Source organism: Pseudopodoces humilis, chromosome 2, assembly GCF_049639895.1.
Source record: "Pseudopodoces humilis isolate 2021_Gansu_Grassland_sample_001 chromosome 2, ASM4963989v1, whole genome shotgun sequence".
NCBI lineage: Eukaryota > Metazoa > Chordata > Aves > Passeriformes > Paridae > Pseudopodoces > Pseudopodoces humilis.
The window spans coordinates 16,170,057-16,196,504 of record NC_142201.1 but is presented as its reverse complement, the minus strand read 5'-3'; the positions used below and the strand labels follow the sequence as shown (position 1 = coordinate 16,196,504).

At 39.6% G+C, this 26,448-nt stretch overlaps 1 protein-coding gene across 2 annotated transcripts; it reads left to right on the top strand.

Annotated features, from left to right (window-relative positions):
* Positions 1-833: 833 nt before the first annotated feature.
* Positions 834-25,180, top strand: TXLNG (taxilin gamma). 2 transcript variants are annotated; one of them, XM_005516665.3, is made up of 10 exons: positions 834-946; positions 9,528-9,843; positions 10,526-10,617; positions 13,844-14,014; positions 14,774-14,968; positions 16,372-16,491; positions 17,443-17,517; positions 20,126-20,218; positions 20,728-20,823; positions 21,809-25,180. In XM_005516665.3, exons 1-10 carry the CDS (start codon positions 842-844, stop codon positions 22,127-22,129), a joined length of 1,584 nt encoding a protein of 527 aa, XP_005516722.2. In that variant the 5' UTR covers positions 834-841; the 3' UTR covers positions 22,130-25,180. The 2 variants fall into 2 exon arrangements, with proteins under 2 accessions (XP_005516722.2, XP_087908183.1); XM_088052057.1 differs by lacking the exon at positions 834-946 and adding an exon at positions 5,890-5,919.
* Positions 25,181-26,448: the final 1,268 nt, after the last annotated feature.

The window sequence follows — 26,448 nt, the reverse complement described above, 5'->3', positions numbered from 1 at the left end:
TATACATACGTATTTCTAGGATGTTTGCTTCCACCAGTTTTAAGTTACCCCCTGCAGCCCCCGCCACCCTAAGCCCACGTGTGCACAGGGCGCGGGCGGTGAGTGCAGGTGTGCCTTGGCAGCTTCATTCTCCGCTCCGTAGGTTGAATCCCCGTTTCCCCAGACGCGACCCTTCCTGCCGGCGCCCCGCGAGCAGGAACCCCGTGGGCTCACACGGGCATCTGCAGGGGCAGCGCTGCCGGCAGCCCCGGCCTCGGGTGCGCCCGCAAAGCAATTCCTGCCAATTCCTTGCGCAAGTCGCTCTCCCCGCGCGCACGCCCCAGCTCTCCTGCAGGAGCAGCAGCCGAGTATCACCGAGTTCGCCAGTGAGCCTCCCTGACTGGAGATATTCCAGAACCGCGTGGATGCCACCCTGTGCTCTGGGATGGCCCCGCTCGAGCAGGTTGGACCAGGTGCCCCACTGTGGTCCCGTCTAACCTGACACACTTTGATTCTGCTGACCCTGGCCGTCCCGCCCACTGCCCCGTCACGGACACGCCGCTGAGTTGGCCCCAACTTCAAAGCCATGACCAAACCACGAACCGAGACGACGGAGGCGGAATGCAGGACAGGGAGGGGACCGGCGGTCACTGACGCCGTCCGCCCGGGGCCATGCCGCGTCCCCGCTCCTCGACGGCAAGACTACGACACCCAGCACACCCCGCGGCAGGGAGGGCGCGGACTCCCCCACGTGAGCCTCAGGGCTGCGCGGCGATTGGCTGCGGACGGAATGGAGGCGGGCCCCCTGGGAGCACTTCCGGTGCCCCGCGCTCGGCACTTGTTTGGATGCTGCCGTCACATCATGGCGACGCGCGGGGGCGGCGGCGCGGCGGGACCGACCCGGCGGAGCCCGAGCAAAAGCGGCGGTGGGGACGAGGTGGCGGCGGCCCCGAGCAACAGCCCCGAGGTGAGGCGGCGGTCTGGTCAGGCCCGGCGGGAGGGAGCTCCACCTTCCCCGCCCCGCCGGGTCGCGGTGCCGCGCTCCCCGCCTGCCCCGTCCCCACGCGGCCGCCCGGCCCGGGCGCACGGGGCAGGGGCGGACAGTGCCCGCGCCGCCCCTGCCGCTCCCGGGGGCATAAATCTCGGGCTGCCCCCGAGGCCGGACCCACCGAGGCACCCGCGGGTGGGTGTCGGGGAGGTCCCGGCGCGGCCCCCGGGGGGCCGCGCTCGCCCCGCGGAGTCGGGGGCGGCCCCTCCGCGCTGCCCGAGGGTCGCGGGGCGGTCCCTGCCGAGCGCGGGCCGGCGGGGGCGGCAGCACGTGGCGGGCCCGGTGCGCGGGGGGCGGGAGCTGCCGGGCGAGGGGGGCTGCCGCCTCCCCGGGGTCCCGCCGGCGGCCCCCCTGTACCCTCTCGGCATGGCCGAGGTGCGAGGCGGGAGCGGACCGTGGCTCTGCCCGCGGGGGTGGCAGGAGCGTTTTCTTAACCTCCGGAATAGCAAAAAAAAAACCCAAAAAGGCCTTTTTTTCTTTTTCCATTTTCTACCGAAACCACGCTGAAAGCAGGGCTGTTCCTGGTGATTTTGTAATAATTTCTGGTTGCATATCTGTACGAAAGGCTTAAAATACCTGTGCTTGGTCACCCAACGGCAAAGACTTAAAATACGCTGTAATTCAGCTCCTGCATGTAATATCACCAGCTCTGTGTTTTATGTGACAGAACTGCCTGGCTTATCTCATGTGCTTTTGAAGTATCTCATCCTGTGCCCTTACGTAAATTCAAGTGGCTTTTTAGTGGTAGCTTTTTTCCATGGTACAAAGGATAACATCTCAGAAATAGTAACTTGGTGGTGGTGGTTTATTTTGGCTATTAAAAAGGTCTAGGAAGCTGTGGAGCTAGTTTTCTTTATTGAAATGCATCGTCCTCTGCAGTGTGGTGTTTTTGGTTTTTTTTAGTTCTTACTAAGAAGTAGCTTGTAAGTAACTCCAGTGTCTATTATGAAAGATGATGATGAGGTTAAAAAAACTCTGCATTCCGTATTCTTTCAAATACAGTGGAAAGGAATTAAATTATTTTAAAGAAGTGAAATATGGCAGGCAATGTTAAGCAAGTTCGACTTTGAACTTATTTTTGTGAATTAAAAATCGTTCAGCGCTCTCTTGTAGATCTCCCTCCCCCTGCTTTGATATTATTTTTAGGTTCCTTGTGACCTGTTTGCGTTGGGAATTCAGAACTTTTCTACCCTGCTTTTTCCAGAATCATACTGTGGGTGACTACAAAACTATTAAGTTTATAGTAAAGAGGAAGTGAAACCTCATTGGTGGAAATGATTCATGCTATATTAAATGTTTTCTTAATTACTACCTGTCTCAGATGCTTATATTAAAAAAGGTCTTGTTAGATGTGCAGCATTTTGTCCTGTGGGTAAATGCCCTGAAAGATTCCATGTAAGCTTTGGATGCCTGCAATGATTTTTTTGCTAGAATTACAGGAGGTGTTTGTCATGAATTTTTTAGGTTGTTTAAAGAACCACTGGCAAAAACAGATTTTATATAAAAGCAAAAGCACAACGGAGTTGCTTGGCGAGGTTCACTCTGCTACTTAATGTCTGGTTAAAGCATGCACAGAAAAAAATGCAATAGAATCAGTCGATTTAAAACTAAAATTAACCAAAATGATCAGCGTGGAGGCTGGAATGGGAAAAGGGTAAGGATGAAAAGAAATAAGGGGGACTCTCCTTTGAGTCACTTAGTTCAGAGTGAATCCTCCCTGCCAAACTTAGCCCCAGGCTTGACTGATGTTTTAGGCACAAAAGCACTTGAACTTAACAGCACTTAATCGATGCCTCCAGTTAACCAATTCAACAAAAGATTCTGTAGAATTTGCTATCAGTACAACAGTAAGTCACTTACAGGCCTCTCTCACGAATGTAAAGCACTTAAGAATCTCAGAGAGCAGCATTCACAGTTCATTTGCTATAGCATATTTACGCTGCACGGACACAGACTTGGAAGAGTATGTACCAGATATATATCTGTGAAAAATTCCCCTCAAATCCAGGGAAGTACTCACGTTGGATGCCTTTCTGTCTTCTCAAGGGGCAAAGAGTTGAGCCTTGAGGAGTGGTATCAGCCCAGGCTCCATCACCAGCATTTGGCAGTGATCCTCCAAGAGTAGCAAACTTGGGAGTTTGCTGGGTCTGAGAGCTGTCCCCCCAGAGGGAAATGCTGGCCACAGCCTGCCGCAGTCCAGGAGAGCTCAAGGGATCTCACTTAAGATGCTGTTTATAGCATCGCAAGAGAGAGGGCTGTAGTCATAATAATTTTTCAAACTGGCTCCAGTTTGGGTTGGTAACTTCCCTTGAAAGTCACGTAACAAAAATATTGTTCCAGTTGGGTTGTTATTCATGTAAAATAAAAGAAGTTTTCAAGGATGTTTGTTAAAAGCCATGAGCTTGTTAGACATCACTATTTCCTGGGAGCAGACAGTGTTTCTGATAAGCTCTAGATCAGCTTATTTTCCTGGGTGTTTGTCAAGACCAAGGCCTCAAGTAGGCCTTGAGATCATAGTGTGGCCTGGTGGGGGCTGTGAGAGATGCACCACTGCTGTTTTAACGTCTTAAGCTAAGTGAGGGAAGAGACATTTTTTTTTTTCCCCATTTGTGTTTGAGGTAAATGAAAAAGCTTTTCTTAAAAGCAGGTATGTCATCTGTGTCATGAGGCCACTGAAAGAGCAAAAAAACCCAGCGTGGTTAAGAGTAACAGGAAGAAGTAAGGACTATAAGCAGGGGTCATGTGAGAATGTTTCTGAATCTATATCGAAGACCAGGTCTTGAATTATAAGGCTGGGAAACTTAATGGTGGAATTCTGCTAACAGAGTCTGTCTTGATTTTTATGAAGGTAAAATACAAATTTAGGAAGTAGGTGTTTCTTAATAGTCATCCTGCTGTGTTGGAACTCCTAACCTTGCAGTGCTTTGAAACTAGTAACGAGCAATAATGCAGGTTCCTCAGTCTGGTGTTTGGAAAGTAGATAAATGAGTACGCAGAACATACTTTTAATATAATGACAGAACATGATGAAATGTTTGTTTGAAATGACTTTCAGATCTCACAGCTAAGATCTTTGTTCAGTGGGGAAGCCACCTCAGAGGCAGGCCATTAGGTTTGAGAAGCGTATAATTAGACTGCATGATCATTCAGGTCAGTAAGCACAGTATAGAGAAGTATTGCATAGGCAAACAACCTTAATAAGCAAGTCTTGTGGTCAGAAACATCTGAATAATTGTGTCTAGATCAGTGGATGAAGGTGCACCTGCTGTAAAATTCAAACACAAATTTTGTGACATCCTAAATTGGTGGTTTTCATGCAGAAGTTGTAAATAAAATTATTATCAAAAGTGATGACTTTATTTAGCATAACTGTTTGTTGAAAAATTAATTTGTGGAAAAGTATATTATATACATGTTTTCAAAATAAGCTTTTCTGTGTTAGCATGAAAAGGTAAATTGCTGGGATGCAGGAAGCTTAATATTAGTTATGAACCATACACATTTTTGATAATATGACTTTTCTGCTGCAGTATTTTTTTTTACTGCAGTGGGTCAGGATAAGGGGTGTAAGGCTTTTATGACCAGTTGCATGTGAAGAAAGTTTGAAAATACAGTCAGCTGAACAGTGTTATTCAAATTATCTCTTTTGGAGTCAGATGTTGAGGAATTGATTATATATTTACTTACATTGTTAAGTTGTCTTTGCAGTTGTGAAAATCTGGTTTATGTACATATGTTTATTCCAAAGCTTCCGGGATATTTCTTGAAAGGATTAGCAATTCCAAAGCTGAAGGGTGGAAGAGTCTTTTCACAGCACAGTCCAGCTGCTACTCCGGGGTATGTAGGAGTTGTTTTCATAGATTAATGCTAGCGCTTATGTTTTTTTAGCATAATTAGCTAAAATACAGGAGAAAATGGATTCTGGTGCAGCTACTAAACATGAGTTTTTTTATTGAAAGGTACAGACAAGTATTTTCAGGTGGTTTAGGGAAAGATTGCATATGTGTATGCACAGGAGTATGGAATACAGGTAAACATGGTACTGATAATAAGCACAGTATATTTTAAGTAGCACTGTGTGCTGTAGACTTGTGTAGGTAGTAGAACAAAAAAATAAGTGGGTTTGTGATACATTTTGGCACAGCGGTAGGACAAACTCTGTAGGACAAGTGTCTGTTCTGTCCTTATATACAGTGCCTCTTCCTGAAGCTGTACTGTGTGAAAGAGAGCTGGCTTAGGCTGTTGTGGTCATAGCCTTTTTCACATATGGGATATCGGTCTTGTATGCTGATCTTTTAGGCATGAAATAAGGTAGAGTTTTCTTGATGTGCATCTTTTTTGATCGAGGTATAAATTGAAGGAACAGAGCAGAATGAATGAAAGCTTTGGGGTGAACAGGAGCAGTGTTGCCAATAATCTTCCTACAGTCATCTTCAAGTGGTTTGTCCTGTAACTCCTAAAGTAGCTTGAAAATGACATGCTTATTCAGAAATGTCAGCATCTTGCAATAGTTGGTTTCACAGCTAGATAGGTTGCACATCTTAGAGTTTTGATAAATTTTTGATCTTACCAATTTGCACGTTACCTGTGCAACATACTATTTTTGCTTCTCTATAAATCTTTCTAGGCATATAATGGTCTGACTCTGGGTTGTCAGATCATGAGCCACCTGTGGTTGAAAATGGCTAGAAGCTGAGAGAGCATGGTAGCAGCTAGAAAAGGTACCGGCAATTTCAGTAGAAGGTCTTTGCTGGGGTAGTTTTGTTTTGGTTTTATTCAGTCAGTACTGAATCAGCACAATTATAGAATGTGCTGTGGGAAGTGCTCTGTTCTGGCTGGAATGTTAAACTGAGTTCACTAGTCTGACGAGCACACATTTGAAAAGATGAGAGGTAAGAGTTAGAGTTGTTCTCACCATTGCCTCAGTAAGGAGAGAGCAAGTTCAGTGATTAGTATGGGTTAGTACTTAACATTCTCATTGTGTTGTTTATTATTCCTATACTCCAGCTTGAAGCTTGATACAGACCAATCTGAAACTACCTGTAGTTAAAGTGTTTTAAGAATAGCACTGAGTATAAGAAGGGTGTTAAGATTTCTGACTAATGTTTTTAATATCTAAAGTTACAGCTAATGTAGAAAATTGTTTGTTAGTCATAATCAGGAAATCATCTAGATATTTGTGTTTGTGGCTTGTGTTAGGCAATAGCAGACTTCTGTTTTTTAAAATGAAAACACTTTCTAATTTAGTTTAAATAAGTTAGAATTTTAATATGTCGTGCCTCTACTGTCAGATTTGCTAGAATTTACAGACTGTAACTTGACAGATAGAGTTTTAACTGAGTTTTTGCTTTGGATTTTTTTGTGTGTGTGTTTGGTGTCAGATTGTTCTAGCTGCTGGTAGAACCACTTCTTTGAATACAGTATTCTAGTCTATGGTCAACAATTTGTAGTTGTATTTAAGATAAGAAAAACAGGGTATTTTTACAAAGCCTGTCTACTGCTACACAGATTTGGTTTTGCAGGGAGCATACTTGCTTGTCAGTAAGCTTGGATTTGTTCCATGTTCACTGGAAAACCAAAATAAAGCTGACAAGTTCTATATATTTTCACCATCTTTCTAATTTTCAAATGTGTTTGAGATGTACAGGACACTTGTACACAAATACACAAACCTTCAATTCAGTATTCTGATAGGTTATTTCTGCCTTTTCTGTTTGACTTAGGAGAATGAGTCTGAAATTCTAAAAGTCCTTGTGGCTTTTTTAACAAAGAATAGAGAATACTCAGAGTTTAGAAATTATTATTGTCAGTAAAAAATTGAACTGACACCTAATTTGACTTCAACAAAAAGCTCTGCTGAATTAATGAGGTGGTGGTGTTCACTTCGTGAAACTTCCAGATGCTTTAGAATATGCATGTGAATTGCCAGCTCCGAATTGACATTTAGGTTATTACTATGATGGTTTGCTCAAAAAGACATGGGCATTTCATGACTTACTGGTCACATGTAGACCCCTGCTAGTAGCTGGGTTTTTTTTCACTGGAAACAACAGAATTTTCTCAGAGAAAAGCCAGTGAAAATTTTTCAGTTGACTAGGTTTGAAGCAGTCACAAACTCACAGAAACTGCTCACAAACATGGTCTTGTTGATGTTCCAGTCCTTCAGTAGCCAATGTTAAGTACGTACCTGTGGTGAAAATAAGGTATTTTGTGTCTAGTTCCTTGTGCTCTGATTGCGATTAGATTGACTTTTATTTTTTAGAGGCTCTCGTGCTTTGGCTTCTTTCCAATCATCCTGTTTCCACTTTTGTTGGCAGGATTGCCTATTGCTGTGCAGTGAACTGGGTTGAGGAACTGATCTGGCTGTAGACTGTTAGAAGAAGTTGCACAAATGCTGTTTCTAGCCCAGAGAAGCTTGGGCACTGCTGCTCTTCAATATGTGACTGCAGGCAGTCAGCCCTTCTCAGCTCCTGTTGGAGACACTGGCACATTTGTGCTCTGCTTTCAAAAAAACCCTCCAGAGTCCATCAGAAAGTCTGATAATGCTTAATGCTTTTGGGCACCAAATCTGAAACTTTGCATTTGAAGCAGACTTTCTCTGTTTTGCAAGACTACTTGGGTACAAGTATCTGAATCAGAAGTTCATGTTCTATGCAAATAAAAAACCTGCTGGTTTCAGCTGTTCTGTTGGTACTGCAGGTACTCTTGGAATCATGTTGTGTTAGAATAATCTGACCTTTCTTGTCTTGTCAGTTTAATGTGACACTGTGTCTTCAGCTTCTGTATGAATCCTGGTTTTTAGATGACATCTGTGCCATGGTTTCAGCCCTTGGTACATACAGAGAGGTGAAGTGAGCTGTTGTTACCACATTTCTTGTTCTTTTGTGTTTATTTGGCTGGCCCTAGAGGGGTAAGCCTTTCCTGGAAGACCCACAGTTTAAGACGAGCCAAGGGGAAAAAAAATGTGCAATTTACAGATGACTTTTTAGAAGTGTAAAATCTTGTAATTGGTTATTTGTTCCAGCAGTTCAATTACTGCATGACCTTTGTAGGCATTTATCAGTGTGTTGTCTGCCATGGTTGAATAACAAAACTTCAGTACATTTATATTTGTCCATAAAGCATGTGCAGCCTTTCCACGCTCTGTGCAATGTGAATCTTCCTTGGCAAGTCAAAAGTTGCTTCTTAACGTCTTCAGAGATTATTTGCAGTTAAAAAGCTTATTGTCCTTTGAGAAAGACACTGTGTGAATTCCATCACCTCAAGAATGAATCTATCTTGAGATAAGGTCTAAAGAAAGGGATTTGCTTTAAGAATAGAGAACAACAAAGCTGTTATGTGTGAATATTGCAAAAAAAGATGTATTTGTTTAATGATTTTTAAATAACCTTTTCAAACATGCTGAACAAATTTGGAGTTGAAATACATCTCACAATATATTATTAGTGTTGGCTGCATTCCTTTGATGTTGGCTCTTCCTTTTGAAGAGGAAAATAGTCCTGTGCAGAATATAAATCCCAGTGCAAACCCCTGGCTTTAAGAATTAGCACATTTTTTAATAAGTATATGTAAGGTAATTTGAAGTTAATTTGTGCTTAAACAGCGTAACTGTATATAAACGAGCTCTGTTTTTATAGTTACTTGTGATTTTAAGGAAATTTACCTTCAGTTCACTAAAAACAAAACAAGCATTTTACTTTGGCAGTGAGTTAAACTCTGCTTACTGTACTTTTAACTATCGATGCACGCTGTATAGTGGGATTTGCAAATGGTCTGCAAAAAAACCACCCTGCTATCTTCAAGTACTGTCCCGAGTCCCAGCCTCTGCAGCATAACCAACTGAACAAAAAAAAATCACACCCAACCAAACACCCTTGCAATTCTCATCAGCCTGAAATGTTTCTATAAATTCAGAGCGGTGCTCAGGTGATTGAGAGAGAAGTCTGGAGATCCTTAATAAACTATAGAGTGTTATATAGAGAACATTGAGTATTCGGCTCTAAAATATGACTGTGTCACAGCAGTGTTATAAATTAACTGGTAGTGTTTAACTTTTTGGTTAAGTGATTAAACATTTAGCATTATAGGAAATATTTAGAGAAAGTTCTGTTTAATTGAGCAGAAAGAATGTATTCTTAAAAATCATAGGCAGTAGTAGGCCAAGCCAGAAGCCAGCTAATATTCACTTTTTTGGATAATTTCATTGATTTGAATTTTACCATTTCAAAGGTGCTGCTGGTCCTGTTTACCATCTTTGTTAAAGCAACTGGTCTTCCCCAGTTAAGAGCTGAGGGCTTTGTATTTGGCGTGACTGAAGTAGGTCAAGCTCTTGCTGTGTGCCATTGAAACAATGTATTTACGTGCATTTCATTAGACTTCTTATCAGGGTTTCTTTTTCACATTTTACCCTGATTCGTCCATGCAAAAGAAGGGTGGAAGTTGTCATTTTAAACACATTTGCTTGACTGTTTACGTCCATTTCCTGCTTTCCATTCTGAAGGTGGTTGGTGGTGCCATGGAAGAAGCAGCTGGATCTCAGGAGATGGGAATGAAGAACCAGGATCAGCTGGTGAAGAGCAAGTGCACTGAGTTGTCTGATACAGCGTTGCAGTATCCCCAGTCCAACTGTTACAGCCTGGAAAACACAGGCGCGCTGGGGGAAGCAGAGTGTATCACAAAGAACAGAAAGCACCCGGGCTCCACATGCTGCTCCCAAGAGTCCCGTGAGGAGACTCCCGGGAGAGAGGAAGCCCGTACTGATCCACCTGATGGACAGCAAGATCCTGAGAGTGAAAAACACAAAGAGAAAACTTTGGGTGTGTTCTCTTTGGCGTTTTGATTTTTAAATAGCTTTAATATTTTTGTAAAATAGCTATGGATTTGCTCCTTGTCTCAGATTTACTCTGTAGCCAAAAACTTGTCACCCGTAACAGGTTATTTTGAGAAACTGTGTGTGCACTTCTACTTGGGAAAGACAGTTCTTAATGCATATGTAAGACTCCTTCAGCTGGCAATGCTATTTTTACACAAACTTTAATAATAATAATGTGGTAATTGCTAATCAATTTTTTGAGCTTTCTGGTTTAAATCTGGGATTGCGGTGTTCAATGCTGCCAAAGGATGGCTGATAATTAAATTTCTAAATGCTTATTAGAAACATATCTGCCAATACTTAACCTTCTAAATGTCATTTTTTCAGATTTCTTTTTTTTTCTATGCAATTACAAAACAAAAATATTTTTGTGCTTTTATATTAAAGTAATTTTTGCTATCCTAGTTGTCAAATGGCACATCGGGCAAGATAAATTTATTCTTGCTGATGACATCTTGTGATGACTTCCCATTTGTCATCTCTTAGGATTATGAAGCTGTCAAACCAGGGAACAACTTAAATCAGGCTAATTTATCATGGATCTGTATTGTACTTCTAAAGACAGGTTGCTTTTCTGGTATATGGTTTTTCTTCCTCAGTATCATTGTCTGTCATCCATTTCATAGGAAAAGAAGTGTTATTATTAATGCAAGCCTTGAACACACTTTCTACTCCAGAAGAAAAGCTGGCAGCTTTGTGCAAGAAGTATGCTGATCTGGTAAGTAATTTGTAAAGATAGCAGAAATTATTCATGTGTTACTATTAACTATGGAATGCAAGAACAGCTAATGAAGGACAATTAATGATTTTGAATATTTTACAGTGTTGGTAAAAAAGGCACTCAGACTGACTGAGTATTGCTTCAGCCAGACTTTCTTGTAGTCATTTCACTTCTACATGAATGCCCAAATCCAAAGGAAAAAAAAAGGTTTTGATAACTCGGTGTCGAAACATAATATTAGGATTAACAGAAAAGTTTAGAGTTCTTTTGGAAGTAATTATTTTCCTAGTTCTTGATAATGCTTTTGTGCTAGTGTTGTATCATTGTAGGATAAAGAGAAAGAGCATACTATTATACAGAGATGGGGGGAGGAAATGTTCAGTTATATTTAACTCTAGTGATTTTTAGGAAAGGTGGGACATTGGGAAGATCTAGGTTGAAGTTTGCTTTGTGCTTTCTGATCATGTAAAGGAACAGAAAGAAAGGGTTGCATTTTTTCAGTAACAAACCAAAAAGAAGGAGTTCATAAAGTACATTCCGACCTTAAGTAGGCTGAATGGTAATTTATTCTCTAAAATAATTGATCACAAAATTGGGGGGTTAGATGAGACAGTTCATAAGCTTACTTCCCAGAATGTTCTTGGAGATAACAACACTTGACTAATTTTTCTTTAGACAGGGACACCAGGAATGGAAAGACTTGAAATCTTGTGTGTATTATGTTTTCCCACCATATTTGTAGTTATAAATGAATGCAAACAAAAGAGATTACAAAAGCACAAGTTTTCTCTCTGTAGCTGTCAAGTGTATCATATGCATATATTTCTGAAAATGACATAATGGCTGCACAACATGTCATAACTCTTCTGAAATAATTTTTTTTCCTTTGAGATTTATACTGTCTCCAAAACTTTGAGGATGATATAGCAGGTGGTCTTTTTACTCACAGAGGCAATATTGATTACTTAAGAACAGACTTAAATGAGTTCTGTTATGGAAATCCTGAGTCCTCCATGGAGGTCTTTTACATTTTTGCTTTGTTTTCCTTGCTCTCATGTACTCTTGGTTCATGCGAGTGCATTTCCTTTAAAACCAGCAGCTTGTCTAAGAAGTCACTTTCATTTAAATGACAAATAATAGTTCTGAATTGTAACTCAAGGATGGGGAACCTACCTAAAAATGAGCTTCAATATTGTAAGTGTAAAATGCTGTAAGTTAGTTGTTCCTTATGAGCAATTGCTCGTGCATGTGATGCCTTTTTTGTTTAAGCAAACAGCTCCCATGTCACCTCACAGTGGTGATGAGGGCCTGCATCAGGAGCTAGGCCAGTGTGAATCCCTCAATTCTGCAGAAAGAAAGGAGTCTGCCCTATTTCACTTTGAGTTTTATTATTGATGGAAAGATCTCAAAATAATTAGGGAGAAGCTACACCAAATAAATTGTAATCTCCTTCAAGAAGGTTGGTAGTCAGAAGAGGTGTGTACTTGTTAAGGTTTTTGCCCTCCTGGGAGAGGATCAATACACTGTTGGCAGAATAAGCATTCACAGTTGCCATCCTAGAAAACCACTTGATGTCCTCATGGTGGTCAGAATGGCTGAGGAGCTGGATGGCAGCTTGTCTGGGTGTAAGAATAGTTTTGTTTCAGCTAAATGAGTTTGAGGGATGCCCCTGTTCCACTTAGAATGATTAGGTTGGATCTGATTGTGTTCCTTTTAAGATGCATTCTTTTCTTCATGATAGTGTTGGAGAACCACTGGCATATGTGTCAGCTTTAATGCCAGCAGAGGTTTGAACTGTTTATGACAGTGCACCTACAATGCTTTTTTTCTTTTTTTAAAGATTCATCATCTTTAAAGCTCACTGTCAGGTTTTTCATTGGTGTCTCATGAAAAGGACTGTACAATGAAGGTAGGAATGCCTCTCTCCTGGCGAAAGATCTTCCACAATTTTTTTTTTTCCCGTAATTTGGAATCTATCAGGAGATCAGCCTGTGATGCAGGAAAGTTTGCATCCTTGGTGATAAGTCTCACACTGGCACACTTTTACAGGCCTGAAGTTTCATAGGTGTGCAGACAGCACAACCACTTGAAGTGGTGTTTTCTGGCCATGCAAGAAAAGGGCTTTTTATATTTGGATGTGAAAATACTCCCTTAATCCGTTTCCCTAAACGACATTAAATAGACATTTAATTTACTGTTGTCGTGGAGGTCCTTAACTTTATTCTTTCTTTTGTGCTTATGTTGAGTTCTTTCAGAAAACCAACATTGCGTTATTCTGTTACGGTGATGTTGCTCATTGCCAGCCCTTTTTTCCTGTGGTATGTCCCAAGGCTGAGGCACTGTCTAATAAGGAGCAGAGTAACACTTAACATTGTTGCCTTCTTTGCAAAGAAACAGCCTCTTAATAATATGGTTTCTCAGGGAGCCCGAAAATCATGTATAATGGAACATACTCTGTGAGATATTAGTGCAAGAAACTTCTCTTCACTGGATTTTCATAGAATAGATTTTAAAATATGTATACAGAGTTTAACTGTGTCATCTACCATGTAAACAGCCTAAAGGAAATAGAACAAAAAAATTGCTTCAAATGGTTGAGACTGCAGATCTCTTAAAGTCTGGACTATGTAGCTGTAATAGTAGCTGACTTGATTTGTCAGGGCTGCTAGTTTTGTATGTTCTTTTCTGAAATACAGCAGCATTTTACGAACTTGTATGAATTACTGCTTCCCTTGGTAGGAGCTCCTGATGAGAAGGAGCTTTGTACAGTTCTGTGGTTTTTCTTTTTGATAGCAAAAACAAGACTGATTGGATAAAAAGTTGTGTACTTTCAGGATAAGAGTGGGAAAAGTTGTGACTTTTTGAAAAGCCAGTCTCAGTTGGCTGTTGTATCTGCCACATTTTCCTTTCCGAGGCCTACTCACACCCCTGTAGATGAAAGCAGGCTGATAGCTCATAGTCAATGACAGGTACATGATGCTGCCTGTTTCTCAAAAGCAAATGTTAAGTTGGAATTGGTATGTTTTCATTTTCTGTCCTTATGCATTTAGAATTGTCTGGATGGATGATGGCAGTTTCTCTTTAAAATCAACTTGGGGTTTTAATAAAGTTTTACTTCCTTGTTTTCATCCAAAATGTTCAAAAGTTTCTTCAGTGTGCTCATCTAGATGCATAAAGATTGTTTCACCTATGTTCATTTAACAAATTTACTCTCTAACTATAGTTGGAGGAGAGCCGGAATGTTCAAAAGCAAATGAAGATTCTGCAGAAGAAACAAGCACAAGTTGTAAAGGAGAAAGTCCACTTGCAGAGTGAGCATAGCAAGGCCATCTTAGCACGTAGCAAACTGGAATCTCTCTGTCGGGAGCTTCAGCGTCATAACAAAACTTTGAAGGTTAGTTTATTTACATAAATTACAGTGCTGCTGGTGATAGAAGTCTTACAGATCACTTCTTAAAATCAGGACTGCTGCTTTTTTTCCTTGTCACTTTGCCCATTGCCTGTGTGTGTAGGAAATGAGTGGCATGTAGTGTAAGTGTAGCTGATTTTAAGGTAAGGAATACAGGGATAGTTAACTTGCTGATCCCCCTTCCCCCCCTCAAACCAATTCATATTACTTGCAGTGTTTGATCTTGTCGTATTTGTTTCTGGGAGCAGTGATGATGACTGCTGGAAAAAATAACACAAGTGAAATAATAGCAGCATGAAATGGCAGGGTAACAAAAAAGCTTAATTCTGTCAGAATATAATCGATGGGAGAGAAATAGAAGAGAGCCAAGATAAGATAAGAATCTGATTGCTGTAGAAAATTGCATTATAGTATCAAAGCTGGTTTTTACATCTGGATAATGCTGACACTTGCAAAGGTACTTACGTAGCATCTTAACACCAGCCTTTGAGTAATGTTGTTAGTGGTAAAGACAAAAGTTTCTAAGAGTCTTGCAATTTCTAGATTCCTTTTTCCACACACTTCACATGGGTAGTCAGCATGGCGTATTATGATCGTGGCTTATGTTAATTCTAGCACTGTAGAATTTGAAACTGTACAGAAGTGAATTACTGCCATTGTTTCTGACTCAAAAAGTGCATGGTTTGATCTGAATGCTTTGAATATTCTATATTTAAATATTTTATGAATATTTCTTCATAAAAGGAAGAAAACATGCAACAGGCGCGTGAAGAAGAAGAAAGAAGGAAAGAAGCAACTGCACACTTCCAGATCACACTGAATGAAATTCAGGCTCAACTGGAACAGCACGATATACATAATGCCAAGCTCCGTCAGGAAAATATTGAGCTGGGGGAAAAACTGAAGAAACTCATTGAACAGTATGCATTGCGAGAAGAGGTACTTACAGTACACTTGTAATGGGATTTTATTAGTTCCTTGACTGTAAGGATCAGATAATTATTGAAAAGGGAAGAAAACCCCTCATGTTTTCCAGCCATTTTATATATAATTTTTTAATTATTCTCTTTACTTCACTACTGAGAGAAATTTAGTAGTTGTTCAGCTCACTGTCTGTCCTTCCTGACTGGTTTTGAATATCTAAGTTCAAGATGCACTGGAGAAAGTCTGTCATAATGAAAGTTATCAAATAGAAATAAGTTGTCCAGAGATTGTCAAACCTCTGCCTTTAGATGCATTTTAGAGCTCAGCTGGGCAAGATGTGAGTAACATGATCAAGCTTTGAAGTTAACCCTAGTCTGAGTCGATTAAATGGCCTCCAAAGGTTACTTCCAACATAAATACGTATTAATAGTTGAAGTTAATCAGAATCATAATTTCATGTTGTAATAGGAGGGGATATAAGAGTTATTCTGGCTTATTTCTTCCATTTCATTAAGGTTGGTGTCTTTGGGGGAAGCTCCTTTGTGTACATAGCTGCTCTTGTTGGCACAGAATAGAAGTAAGCTATCATGCTTTAAGAACATATTTGTCCTGGTGTCATGAAAATGTCTCTACTCTAGGGCTAACTGAGCTGTCTTTAATTGGCACCAGGATGTGAGCTAGCTGCTCTAAGCTACAGTGATGGAAAACAGCCAATTCTCCTTGTCCAAGAAAGAGCTGAGCTGCATGGATTTCTACAGCTAAGATTAGTTGGCTGGTTCTTTGTTGGCAAAGGAGGTTTGGAGTATAATTTCTCAACTGTTTCTGGGAGGATGTTTTTTTGATTTGTTTTTAATCTGGATCAGTTAGTTAGAAAGCTCTCTGTAAGGTAATTCCCCTACCTTTTGCAATCATGAAATACTTGTATCTACCTTGAGATTATATGGAGAAAAGATAGGAAGTTGCCTTGTGCTACTTTATGGATCGAAGTAAGACTGCAAAATGCAACAATTTGTGGGATTTCATGAGCTAGATGAACTGTTGTTGCAAACTTTTGCTCATTTTGAACTTTTTAATTAGGAAGACTAGAGCTTTTAGAACTAACACAATAAGGATTAGAGGTAGATAAACCACCTTTAGAAGCAAGGATGTAGACTGCTTATTACAGGATTTTTGAAATGTCTGGTGTGAAGTGACTGACTGTATTGTACCAACTTAATGAAACGGGAACCTGGTTTCCATGAAAGACAAAAAAAGGGTAATTACAGCATATGGGGATAAAGGGAGGGAAAAAAGACACGTAAAACAGTCTTTTACCACTTTCCTTTGGCATGAAACTTCTAAACAATATGCATTTCCCCAAACTACATTTACCAGCAGACTGTCTATATTTGACTTTGTGATTTTCTTTTTCTCTTTAGCATATTGATCAAGTGTTCAAGCATAAGGAACTGCAGCAGCAACTTGTGGATGCCAAACTTCAGCAAACTACCCAACTTATTAAAGAAGCAGAGGAAAAACATCAGCGAGAACGGGAGTTTGTAAGTGAACTCTATGTATGTTGAGACAAATAAAACCCACCAAACCAGACTTGGCCTGATTTAAAGCAAATGCAGCAAATTGAAAAGACCATCTTTTGAAAGTTAGGGTAGATTTCAACAAGGAGACTGAGATTTAAGTTTTGTATATGATGCCTAGGATATTGATGTCGATGCTAACAGGCAAGTAATGTTATTTGTTAGCATATTTTCCAAGAAAATGCAAAATACTGTTTAAATTTTACTTAGACTTGGAAGCATGCTCTGAAACCCCAAATGTACTTTGTGCAGTCAAGAGTGGTAACCTCTGGTTTTATGCTATGAGAAATAACAAATTCAGAATAAGGCACATGTTTTTCTGCACTCTTTGCCCCCCAAATTGTGTGTGATGTTTTATTTGTATGTTGATAATCAGCAATATACTTGCAATCTTCTGAGATGTTTTTTTCCAATGAATCTGTAACTTCTAGACAAAAAAAAAAATATTTTTTTCTGTATAATCTTAAAATGACCATCTGGATTCTTCTGGTTTTTTTGAATGTAATCTCATAAGTCATAAGCAAGTGAAAATATCTTCAAACATGAACCTACAACATGGTGTCAAGGTGACATAAAATTGGTTTGAACTAGTCTGCAGAAATAATATAGTGACTGGAGAAATGAAAGTGGAACTATTCATAATTTAACAGTTCAGACTTACTAGAGAAATAGAAATATTAACTCACATTACCAGATAGAGAAACATCTCAATGAAACTCTCTACATGCCATCACATGCTTTAAAATTGTATATATGAAAATATAGTGTAGTAATATAAAAAAGCCTGTGTGAGAAAATGTGGCCCAATAGCCCTTGGGTGTTGTTAACATTTGTTCATTTTTAATCATAGATTGAGTTAAGCCATTTTTGGGAGTACTTTTTTTTCATTATACAGCTTTTTGCACTGTTTTTTAGCTGCTGAAAGAAGCTACAGAATCCAGACACAAATGTGAACAGATGAAGCAACAGGAAGTTCAGCTGAAGCAGCAGGTACCTTTTTTTAATGGAGAGATCTTCAGTAACAGTTCCAAGAAGAAAATACTAAGAGATTTGTGACTGTAGTGAACATAAGGCAACGTCTGAAAGAACTTAATATTCATCAGATGTTTGTGAAGAGTACTTTGTATTTTTTAATTAAGTTTAAAATTTAATCTCCAGTAGGTAACTTCCATAGTGAAGCATGAAACAGAAATTGCAAAGAATTGGTGTTCTGTACTTGCTGTTTAATTCATCTGGAGAATACTGTTCCTAGAAGGTGCTCAGCGTTGAATTTCTGGAGTTAGTGGTCTTCTGAATGAATAGTGGTAATACTGCAAAGACTAGGATTTACTAAAGCTTAAGATTAAAAGCTTAGGAAAGCTTCTCTGAAAATATTATTCTTTTGTGACTGTAAAGAGTTGTGTGGGGATTTTTGTTTAGGCAGGTTTTAGAATGTGTTTCTTACTGTTTCCATCACCATGTGTTGTGGAGGATTGGGACCAAGCAATCTCCCTTTTATCCCTGTAGTTATTCAGATTTAGTAACCTGAGTATCTCTGTCCACAGACCCTGCTGTCTTCAAATTGTTTTCTTGTTGTAAAGTAAATGCTACAGCAAAATCTCCTCTGAGAGAGATGGTCTCCAGTTTTTGTGCTTTGGTTCTGGATCACTTCAGTCATTGACTGCACATGAGCTCAGCACGAGGCACAGGGAAATGGTAGTTTCAGCCAATACCAGAGTAGTGGGAAGCAGTAGCTATTCCCTTCACTGTGTGTCTGTTACTGCTTCATTTGATGTTTTGTATGAAGTCTGTCCTGCTTTCAGCTGGAATAGAGTAAATTTCTCTCTAATCTGTGTTTGAGTCACTATAAGAATAATATTGATAGCACACAGATGTTTTGGCTGTTGCTAAATTTTGATTACTGTAAGTTGAGGGCTGTTTTATGTCTCATGCTCTGCTAATGAGGAGGTACATAAAAAACCTCAAAAACCTGGGAGCACGGCTGGGACAGGTGACCCTGGCCAAAAGGCCAAAGTGATGTTCCAGATCAGAGAACATCATGCCCAGTATGTAAACTGGAGGAGTTAGCTGGAAAGGCAGCTGATGTGGGCTTGGGAATGGGATCTGGCATTGGGCAGTTGGTGGTGAGCAGCTGTCTTGTGCATTACTTGATTTTTCTTTTCTATTCTTATCATCATCTATTATTACTGTGTTTTACTTTGTTTTAATTACTAAACTGTTCTTACCTCAACCTACAGTTTTGATTCTCCTCCCCATCCCTCTGGGGTGGGGAGTGGGGATGAGTGAACAGCTGTATGGTGCTTAGTTGCCAGCTGGGCTTAAACCATGACAGTGTCTTTGAAATCTGTTCCGTGCCCTTTTTTCACACATACTGTACCCAATTATTTTCTTCTTTTCTGGGCTTTCCAGGAGTTAGGTTTCAAGTGTCTATCTGTGTAGTTAGGTTCAATCACATATGTCTCCACTGGACTTGAACAGGAATATTCAGATACTTCCAGATAGGTTTTTGACCATGCTTAATCACTATTTTTTCCAAGTTGGCTACCCTTTATTTAAAATCTGCCTCTCTTGTTGTTTTTAATGGTTACAATGGGTATAGTTAGTGGTTTCTTGAGGCAAACAGATTTTTCTGTAGAATAAGATGAACTAGAAAGTTTGGTGACAATAATGGCAGAGTCATGATGTACTGCTGACAAGCTAGGCTAATTCCTGTTATGAAATTCCCTTTACTAATAGAGCAAACCACAATATTTCAATGCTCTGAATTGTATTGTCCTGGAACCCCCAGTGTAAGAATTGAGAGAACTTGCTACTCTTCAGTGGGAGTAAGAAGTTACTGTGAAATGGTCATGTATTCTTAGAACTATTAAATCACACACCGATTAGGAATAATTTTTTTAAACTATATTATTATATTTTATTGTATTTTGTTTCTTGTTGTAATGTAAATTGTTATTATATTTTGCAGTTATTTCTTGGTGATTTATCTTGTGGTGCAGGGCAAGAAAACTTTCTGTCACTGAACGTTAATGCTCTTTTTAAAGTGTAACGCTTTTCACTGTTACGTGAATTTCTTTTCAGTATTCACTTTCTATGATTTTTGTTTACTGGGCAGATTACATTGGTTGTGAATGTGTGATTTTTTTTTCCTGAAATCAATCATGTTTATTCTGTCCCAGCCTTGTTTATTAGCTTTGGCTGGTGAAAGTGGAAAGGTAGGTAATTCCTAAGTTTTAATTTCACCAACCAGGTGCTGAATTTCCTGTATATGTGTATGTCCACAGAATTTTTTTTTTCCAGTGGGGAAGTAAAAATGAGGTAGTGATGAACTGTTATGTCTTCCAGCATTTTATTAAACATAATATTCTTTTTACTTCAGAATATATTGGTGTTCAATAAGCACAGAACTCTACTTCACATATAATTTGAATAGCATGTTTTCAGAAAAGGTCTGCGTGTTCCTCAAATGGAAATTGTAGTATAGCTTAAAATAAGGAAGTTCACATTTAACTATTTCTAATTTCATTTTGCATGTACCTACATATTTTTGTATTTGTGTATGCTGTTCAGATTAATGTCCCTGCCTTTTTTCCAATAGCTTTCTCTTTACATGGATAAGTTTGAAGAATTCCAGACCACCATGGCAAAAAGTAATGAGCTCTTTACAACTTTCAGGCAAGAAATGGAGAAGGTATTTATAGGATTACCTAGTTGCATTAAAAGTAATATAGAAATGCATGCTTTTAGTGGTAGATTTTAGAAGCATTTGCCTTCTGAAAATATAAAGAGTATTTTGACAATTTAACATGGATCATAAGATAGGGTATAAGAATTATGGAAGATAAATGTAATTTTTTTCTGTATTTTGACATACTTAAGTAATACCTGAGTTGTCATTTCACTGTTTTACCAAATACTGGTTCTAATTCTTTTTGTTTGTGCTTATGTTTTAAAACTTCTTCTTAAGGTTTTTATTACTTGTACTTGAAATTTGATAGTCTGTTTCTTTCTAGACTGTATTATTTTCTTTGAATGCAGAATCTATATTTGTGGGGTTGCTTCTGTGCAAAAGCACTTTTACAAAATAACTTGTTCAAACTGGACTTGGAAATTAATGCTAAAAAGCCTTAATTACTCATATAAAACCACCTATGTTGCAACACAAGCCACAAAATTAAATCTTTTATTTATCTTTTGTAGATGACAAAGAAGATTAAGAAACTGGAAAAGGAAACCATTGTGTGGCGTACAAAATGGGAAAACAACAACAAGGCTCTTCTGCAAATGGCTGAAGAGGTAATCATCTTGTAAGCAGCAGTGTAGTTCAGCTAGAGCCTGTGTCCTAGGGAACTTCATACAGTTTTTCAGTTTTAGAGAGCTGGAAGTAATACACTGTAGCCTCTTCTTGGATTGTCTGCATTATGTTTTCTATTATGTAAGTTACTGTCTTCCTCGGGCATGGAAATGGAAGGCTGCTATGTAAATCTAAGCTGATGGCGCAAAAAAAATTGTGCCTCATCTTTGCTTACTGTTTAATTGGTGGGATAATATTTATGAAAACATACAAGCTGAAGGAATTGACTGTATTTCAATATGCTGAGCAAAGTTCAACGAGTGTTGTGATAGAAATGTGTTTAAAATGCAGAAGACTGATACGAAGGAAGTAACTCCTGTGCGAGAGATTGATTGCTTTCTTGCATTGCTGCAAGGTCACAAAATGTCATAACTTACTTGTAGTCTGGCAGGAGCTGCATGATGCAGCTGTACCCGCACTGCCCAGGGCCTGGCTCGGGTATGTGAGGTCTGGCCTTGGCAAACTATGCTTGGTTGAGTAGGATCTGTTATAGTGCTGTTTATCTTACCCTCCATTCTTATAAGGAGCTAGTTGGGAGAGCCATGAGTATGTACACTCTGGCCTGGATTCTGCTGATGGATTGCGGGTTTCCTCTATGCCCTTCTCCTCCCCATAGTTGCTATTATTTGGCTTGTGGTTGACAGCGTTACAGGATTTCTTATTAGGGTTCTGGTTGGTGCCCAGCCCTTGCTTACAGTTAGCACTAAGTGGCTATGTAGTTCCCATGGTTTGTTTTGAAAGGTGTCCATTGCCACTCCAGCTCATGGCTAGGTGAAGTATTCTGAGGAAATTGGCTCTAGTTCAGCAGAAATTTGGCCTGCTGGATTAAGACTAAATAGTCAGAATTAAATAGTGATGATTCTTTTCATTAATTTAAGTGGGGGGGAAATGGTTGTATCACAGAGTTTTTATTTCTTTTGTCCTCAGAAAACAGTAAGAGATAAAGAATACAAAGGCTTTCAAATAAAACTGGAGCGTTTGGAGAAGCTATGCAGGGCCCTTCAGACGGAAAGGAACGAGCTGAATGAGAAGGTGGAAGTGCTCAAGGAGCAGGTTTCTCTTAGAGAAGCAGATGTGGATCTGGCTGTGCAGGTGTTGCAGTCCTGCACACTCAATTCCCACGAGGAGCTGGGAACTCCCATTGACACGGAACCAGGAATCCAACCCGATGCAGAATCACGTGCGGGAAATAGCTCAGAAAAGACTGTCTCAACAAGTCCTGTTCCTGGCACTGAATCTGTAGACTAAAATGAAGTGTAAACACTGTATTGAGAGATATATTTTGTGTATAACTTTCTCTGTTGGTGGTAACTATTTGGTTTTGTGGTGAAAATTTTCTTACTTTTTCTACCATATCTGTATTTTCTTAGAACTACTGGACTTATGTGGTACAGGAAGCTGCATAGCAGCTTTAAATAGCTTAAACTATAAATTTTCCACAACTGTGTTGCACATCTGCCTCATTTTTTAAAAGAAAATATTTTTCCATAAAAGGATGCATGTGCGTTTCCTCCCCACAACACAAATCACTGTCATGGAAGACTGTGTACAGATCTAATATCGTTTGGGGAAAATGGTGACAGCAGGTCACTTTTGTTTTAAAGAACAGCACTCTAGTTTTGTTCATTGATTTGCCACTCAGTATACTAAAGATTATCAATTTTTCCAGTAAATTTGTCTACATAAGGATGTCTAATGGCCAGTAAAAAAGTCAGCTTTCTCCCCTATATATGTTTTCATATATATGAATGAAAAAGTAAAGGTCCAGAATATAGTAAAAGATATGTTTAAAGGGTTTTGTGTACTTTGTGGTATGAAAAAACAGCTTTGAAATACATTAATTTGCAGCTGGTGAAACAGGGTGTACAGCTTTTTGCAGATGTCTCAGGGTTGTGTTGTAAAGGTTAGTTTGGACTATTGGCTCTACCTGTGAACATGTTAAATATAAATGTGTGGGGAAATGTATAGTGATGCTACCGAGTGGGATTTTGCAGCCGTGGAGTCTATTGCACAGGTGTTGGTCACATTCTTCCCTCTTAGCTGCAGTGTGTCCACCACATGGTTATCCTGACTAGAGAAATCCATTCATGTCTGAGCAAACCTCTGGATTACCTGAAGAGCTGGCAAGTAAGACACTTCCTGCTGGAGGTGTGGAAGACAGGAGTCTGGCATATAGGCTTCCTCTAATAGCCAGGTATGCACCATATTTAAGTGTTAGTTAAGGCTATACTGGTTATAATTGAACGTGAAGATTCAGATACATCTTCTGAAGTACAATGTGGAATTTCCTGCACGTTCAACCTGAAAGCTGTACCAGTTGGCAGAGTGCCTTCCCAGTCTGGTTATCTGGTAAAGGTGGTACTTCACATGCTTACACTAACATACCACAAGCAAAGCCCCCTTGTTAACCTTAAACTATGTTGTATTTTCTTAGAAAATTTGATATGCACATTGACTTTTCTTGAAAAGAGCTAGGACCAACATTTATTTTTTGGCAAGACAATATCATCTAACTACAAGCTACCCCTAACTTTGGTTCCCCTGCATTTACTTTCTAGTTTTGGTTGCTGTCATTTTAAGAAACATGAACATGTGTAGCATTTCCTGGTACTTAAAAGTTTTTTGCACTTACTTGGGAGGGGATTTCTGAATCAAGCACATCTCAACGAGCTTCCCAGCCCCATTGCCCTTGGCAGTTCAGTGGCTAATTACTTGAATGTTCAGGCTGCACAGTCCTTTTTCTGTAGTAATGTTATGTTGAAGTAACTTAGTGGTCTCAGAGAGAAAGGTCATGTAAGGCCTATATATATGGTTTAGCTCATACCACTCAGAGGAACTGTGCAAAACTTAGATTTCTAAAATGGAGCAAGTGGGAAGCTGGCCATTTTTCACCTAGATTGTGTGGGTTTGGTGTTTGTGGTCCAAGCACAATGCAGGAAATGAAAAGAAGGTAGTAATGAGCAGTCAGGTTAGATTCAGAGCTTTGTAATGTTCATCATGGGAACTGTATACCATAAAAATAACTGGAAAGAAATATTTCAGACTTGCTGTTCAAATTACTTGCTTTATAGAATCAAGCTTGAAAAAACAGGTGTTGTGAGAACTGGCTTTCAGCTAACACTAAGTATGATATCATTTTCTTGAGGAAAAGCGAAAAACTTTGTATCTAGTGCATCATACCCTTGGCAAGGTAGGACATGGAGTTTTCTGTTTTTACAATTTATTATTTGGACATTTGTATTCTGAACAATTCTTTCTGTAGTGCTTGTTTTACATGGAGGCAAGAGTGAGTTTTTGGATCCTGCTGCAAGAATAAAGGGCTTTTAGAGACATGACAGATGTGTAGAACAGCAATACAAGTATCTTTGTCACTGACTAAATATGTAAATGAAGCTAAATGCCCCAAGTGAAAGGCTTTTAGAACGGGGATATTTTCTCTATTTTCTACCCTCCGACATACCCTTATCATAGCAACTTATCTGGCCAAGGCAAGCTGTACTTTGCTTCCTGAAACCAGTCAGTGAAGTTTCATGCATTGATTATAAAGTGTTGTTTTAGAAAAAAGGATACAAACTGATGTTAGGGATAAGCTCAGCACTGTCACTGATCTGCCATACTGCAGGCTATTGCACTGCCAGGCTGCCGCCAAAGGGGCTCCAGAAGGGTTAAGTAAACTTGTATTACTGCCTTTCTCCCACTACTACAAACCATTTAATTTGGGATGTAAACTGATGTAGCCTGAGATGAGTGTGTCTAATTGTCAAAACTGGGGCCTGATTGACAGTTTCACCATGATTAAGCTGCAAAAAGCTAAATCGTATGTGGTTCAAGACCCAAATACGTGTATACATACACACGTAAGTTAGGGCTGTATCTGTATTGTTTTGTCTTTCCTTTCATTACACCTGCTTATGTTACAGTTCAATTCTCAGGTGTTGCAGAAAATCTACCTCTTTGGACTGTAGATGGAAATAACTGTGAAAAAAGTGATGCAGAAATCTAGTTTGTGCTAAACACACTGCTTTATTTTTACAACCCATGTCTGCTTTCATGAGGAAAAGTGATAAATGAACAGGCAGTCTTTGTTTTGCTTTTCAAAAACATTTTGTAGAGATTTTTCACTAATGTGAATCTGAAATTTTATCTACTCAATTCTGTATAGATTAAGTAAATAAGTATGCTTAATATATTGGACTCTGAGTTTTTCTTTAACATCATACTTGTGTCTTCTAACTGAATCTGCTGAAACTGTATTTATTTGAAAAGTCAAAACTGAAAATTAAAATATGTGAAATTTGATTTCAAGTGTATTGTTGGAGTGAGCTGCCCTGGGAGGGGGTTGTTCTGGGGTTGTGGCAGTGACTTGTGGTGGTATCTGGTGCAAGCAGCCCAGGGCAAGAGGTGAGTGAGTAGGTGCTACACTCTGCTCGCCTCACCTTGAATGTCTTAAGGTGAGGGTCACTTGGACCATGAAGGGCAGGAGCTCTGGCTGAACCTGCCCTGCCTGCTTTGAATTCTGCTCATGCCTTTATTTATCCATCATAGATCAGTTGGGTGCACTGTAAAAAATGTGGAGATTTATGGTAAAAAATAAGGTTTTGTAGTAAGCTCCACATTCTGTGTGGTCATTTGTATCTAATGTATACTCCCTCCCAATTTCCTAATACTGAAAAGTGTTCTAGTTGCCTTTTTTGGTATATACTCTTAACATTTGGCAACTTCCCTAAACTGGGTTTTGTTTTGGAACTGGTTTTGAGTTCAGTTTTCCTTTGTGTCTGTTTTTTCTAGGTAGCATTTGGAACTGCTGTACAGCAACATACTCTGATGTGCTCTATGAATCTTTAAAGATAGTATTAACTTTTGAATTTTAGAAAATATGTTAACTTCTTTGAAGATACCCGTTGTATAAAAAGTGAGCAACAGAGGTCCTAGCCCTGAGCCTGTTTTAGAGCTGTGCCAAGTATTTTGAAATCCATCTACATTGTCTAGTCTTAGTTGCTCTCCTTGTACTTCAGAGTATTTCTTATATCTCAGACTTGTCTCCTCAAACGAGCTGCCTCTGCTCCTGTGTAAACACCTCTTTCTCTCCTTTCTTCCAGTGCATGCTAATACAGAGGTCAAATTTGTAATTATTTCCTTGGATCTTCCCAGTCTCTTCCTAAGTTTCTTATGAAAACTGGTCAGATTTGCAAGCTTTTGCTAGAGGGAAATTTGGTCACAGTTAATAGCTGGGGATTTTGTCTTTTTCCTTTTTTTAATCAAGTGCTAAGTCTCTCCTGCTTATGGAAACACGTGCACATACATTTGAGCTGTAGTTGTCTAGAGAAGAGTACCTCTGCGGAGAGAACTTTTCACCAGCTGCATTCTGAGCCCTCCAGGCATGTGTGTTGGATGTAGGCAGAGATACTTGGTTTTAGGCCTTTAGAAAGTTGCTCCTCACAGATATTTTTTGTTCCTTTCTGGTTGGTTTTGTTTGGTTTGGGTTTTATGTTTTACATTTAAATTTTGATAATTCCACCTTTCTCTTGTTTAGACCTTACTTCTTGAAGGAAGGTTGTATTTCCTTC

Excerpts from the sequence above, each read along its gene's own strand:
- TXLNG (XM_005516665.3), top strand. The coding sequence starts at position 842 with ATGGCGACGCGCGGGGGCGGCGGCGCGGCGGGACCGACCCGGCGGAGC. Across the intron at positions 14,015-14,773 it reads GTCATAACAAAACTTTGAAG|GAAGAAAACATGCAACAGGC; the intron begins GTTAGTTTATTT and ends TCTTCATAAAAG. Across the intron at positions 20,219-20,727 it reads TCAGGCAAGAAATGGAGAAG|ATGACAAAGAAGATTAAGAA; the intron begins GTATTTATAGGA and ends TATCTTTTGTAG.